General features: G+C 31.2%; 1 protein-coding gene across 1 annotated transcript in view; it reads left to right on the top strand.

Moving 5' to 3' along the window:
- Positions 1–3,970, top strand: part of LOC106686739 (uncharacterized) — a gene marked incomplete at its 5' end in the record, with an annotated part of 10,349 nt that extends 6,379 nt beyond the window's left edge. The window contains 3 exon segments of the mRNA XM_014430213.3: positions 1,090–1,282; positions 2,036–2,209; positions 2,293–3,970. Of these exon segments, the coding sequence (XP_014285699.3) occupies positions 1,090–1,282; positions 2,036–2,209; positions 2,293–2,381 (456 nt within the window).
- Positions 3,971–4,022: the final 52 nt, after the last annotated feature.

A 4,022-nucleotide genomic window follows, 5' to 3' on the forward strand; every position in this document is an offset into this window, starting at 1 on the left:
AAAAACTTTAAAAAAAAAAATTCAATTTTTTTATAAGGAACTTAAATTAAGACAATCAGATACTCGAATAAAAATATCATTATATATAATTTATGAATACAATTACAGTATATAATTAATTTAATCATTTTTCTTAAGAGGCTCTTTCGTTGATTTTTCATTTCTTTTTTCAAGAACTAGTTTCGTTATGCTCCAATCCTTGCTAATAGAATATTAAACTAAACATCGGTGCCAATAAAAGACACAAATCAACAGCAGTTTCGTACACCCTACCTGATACAAAGATATTTTGATTCTTATATCCTTAGAGGAAGGAGTATAATGGAGGAGATTCACTTCCAGGGTGAGTGACACGTGGGGTCTATTCCTTTCGTAGGCGTGGTATTTCGTTATAGTTGAGAGTTGCTGCAGCAACCCCCGTACGCTAGAAATACTCAAAGACACCCTTGGTTACATCAAATGAAATTTAAGTTTTAAAATGAAACTTTACATGTTTTAACAAACAAGAATAACTAAGAAAAATAATTAACTTCAATTATTAGTAATATACCACTGACAGATAACTATGTCCGATTCTAGTTCAATTAATGTTTTCCGGTGGAAGTATCAGACATTTTCCATCCCTCATCACCCCTGATTTTCAGTTTCATTTTAAATTTTGAAAAACATTAATATCAAAAATGAAATCTACATGTTCCAAAACAAAAGTAATCACTTCAAAATGTAAAGAAAATCACAAAAATAATGTTATAAAGACAAATGAAAATACTTGGCTGCTTAATAGTTTAAATAACTAAGTGTGCATTGAAAAAGTACCGGAGGTTGTAATGGATAACCAGCTCCAACTGCAGACCGATTGCAATCCTTAATATTTCAACATTACTTTCTGAGTTTCTTACTGGTACACGGATACTTGTACCCCCTATAGTTTGTTTGGCTAGTAGTTACAATTAGGGGTGGAACATAGTTTGAGGTGAAACCGATTTAAATATCAAGAAATATGTTGGGTTTTCACTATTATATTTTTAACTTAGCAAAATTATTTTCATTCAGTATGTTGATAGTATAATCCATTTGGAATTGTTACAGGTGCAGTATGATTTTGGCTATGCAATAGACGACAGAGCCTCAGGGCTGGTGACCGACCGTTGGGAGGAGAAGCGTGGCGGAGTGGTGAAGGGAGCATACAGCCTCCTGGAACCGGGCGGCAGCATCCGGACCGTCGACTATCAGGTCGACGGTGGGGGCGGCTTCAGGGCGATAGTGAAGACAGTCCTCCCGGGTGAGTAGCGAAGGGAGTTAAGGTGTCACTTCAGCAACCTCAAATCTGCAGCGGCACTGGTTCAAATCCCGCCTTGAGGGGATGACTTGATTCCAATATGGTCACAAGAAATAAAAATTAGACTCTGCCACTTTGGTCAGAATAGGATGGATCCATCTGGGGGATAAAAAAAAAAAAAATGAGTCAAGAATCCTCGTTAATTTCCTTGGAAAAATTTATTTTGTTACTTTCAATGTGGCGTTCAAATTGAGGGAGACGCGGAACTCTCCTACTTTGTTTTTTTTTATTTCAAGCTGAACGTCTCAAAAATAACAAAGATAATTGTTAATTAAATGTATGCTGTGAAATGCAAGCAGGTTGCTGGAAAGGATGATATTAATTAACTGATATATTAAAGTGTTTTAAATAATGGAAGGAAATAATAGAGATAACTGCCATTGTCTTGAACAAATAAATACTTTTTTGTTATTAAATAAATTAAAGTATAGTCAAAATAAATAATATAACAATAAATAGGAAGATAGTCCGGGTGGCAGTCTATCTACTTCTACGTTAACTATCTTCTTCCAATATAATGTTAGTTGTTTCCCTATTCTATAATTCCTCTTATTCATTATGGTTTCTTTGTGTTCTTGACTTACCGCACCCCCAATCATCTAATACCTGTAACTCCAAAAGATTACAAATTTTAGTAGCATTATGACAATGTAAATCTCCAAATATTTTCAATTAAATATTCATTTATATTTTCAGGTTATTACTTGTTGAGCAGACAAGAATTCCTTAAATCGAATGAAAAGCATTCACAGCCTTCTCCTGAAAATGAAATACCACCCATAGTAGGCAGTGAAGAAGAGACAAAAGCTGAAACGATAGAAAAACCTCTTAACTACCATGCAGTCAATGCTGAACTTTTAGGCTTCGAGAGTAATTTAATGAATATCATGGCTGTCTTGATAATATTGAATTTAATGACAAGTATTTATTTTTATTATTTTTTTTTTTTCCAGAACTGTTTGGAAAAAAACTGGATCCTAAACGACTGCGCCCGGTACAAACTCCTGACAGAATAATGCCATTCACTTTGTACAACTTTTGAAAGCGTGCTGAGCATATTGGAAGTAATTGCAATGAAATCCCAAATGAAATATTTTTCATATCACTTTTACATTAAAACATTAAGAATGTTTTAGGGAAAACAAATTAGTACAAAGGGATACAGATAAATTGAAAAATGGATATGTTCTTTGAGTATTTTACAGGACATTAATCAATTGTTTAATACAAATGTAACTCAATATTTGTAATGTTTACAATTCCTGGTTTTATATTTTATCTACAAGTCTTAGCAGCCTAATTTATCTGGAACAGACCGACTAATGTTCTGTCAACATGAAGTCTGTAAAAAGGATTAGGATAAAATGTTAAGACAAATACATCTTAAGGCTGGGCTAATTAGAGCAATTAACCTTTCCATAATTTTGATTCGACAAATCTTACTTATCTTAATCAATCAGCCATATAAGTGTTATTTACTTTTATTGTTCGAATTACATTGTTCTAAGATATTTCTGTTTTAGTGTCTATAAAATATTAAGAATTTTCCTTTTATCACCAAATACTGATGAAATAATTAGCTAACAAAATAAAAATTTATTTTTACCAACAGCTTATAAAAGAGAACTTGAATTTCATCAATATCATCACAAATTTATTTTCAATACTATTCTAATTAACTTCTTAAATACAATATTTATTATTCTCATCAAGCAACAGTTTGGTGTGAAAAATATTTATTTATTTATTATTTTTTTTAATAAAAAGTATAGTGCATCTAAGATGAGTTTGCTATGCGTAATGGGAGGGCGGAGATGCACAGTGGCAAACATTCTCCTGCCGACCCGTAGGTAGCTCAGAGAAGGAGCTAGGGCAGAGGGTGTGTGAATTCCTTTCTACAGGCATACTCATCTTAGATGCACTATAACTATCATTAAATTTAAAATGCCATTTTTTAATTGTGATGGTTTTCTCAGGTAATTGTATAAAAAAAAACAACAAATTAATTAATATATTAGAGGCACTAAACGTTTTTAGAAAGTTACTCAATAATAACATAAAAACTATTAGTACATACAAATAATATTGTAATATACAACAGTGTCTGTCGCTGAAATATATATATATTTTTTTTTTTTAGATATTTAACAGAGTAATTATAACCAATTTTAAAAACTGACTGAATAACTTTGGTATTGTAAAATTTATTGTGATAATTGAATGGATAAGTCGAAAAATAAGCTATTTAACATTTTTGATTTTTTAAAGTGGATGAAGAGGGTAGGTGCCTATCTAGCTAGTGTGAGGAACTCTAACCTCCAAATCCAATTTATAACAGAGATATCTAGATGTAGAAGGGGCTAAGTACATTTCAAAACATAACAAGCTCCAACAAAAAAAGCAAATTGAAGTTTTTTTTTCTTAAAATTTACTATTTGTAACATAACCGCTTCATCCACTTATCCTTCAATTGTAACTAAACTTTTGAAATCGAATTGTTTATGATAATTCAATAATTTATGCTTCATAATTGTATAAAGAATTTCTCTTCAATGTTTTGTACATATAAGTTTAAGGATCTTTCTTATTGTGTACATAATAGTATATAATTTATAAATTAAAGTTTTTACGAGTGCATTATAATGAATTTTTCCCTCACATCTGTAGACAAATTAATTTATTT

The sequence above is a fragment of the Halyomorpha halys genome, unplaced genomic scaffold (assembly GCF_000696795.3).
Source record: "Halyomorpha halys isolate HHAL.00 unplaced genomic scaffold, Hhal_1.1 Scaffold865.1, whole genome shotgun sequence".
Lineage (NCBI taxonomy): Eukaryota > Metazoa > Arthropoda > Insecta > Hemiptera > Pentatomidae > Halyomorpha > Halyomorpha halys.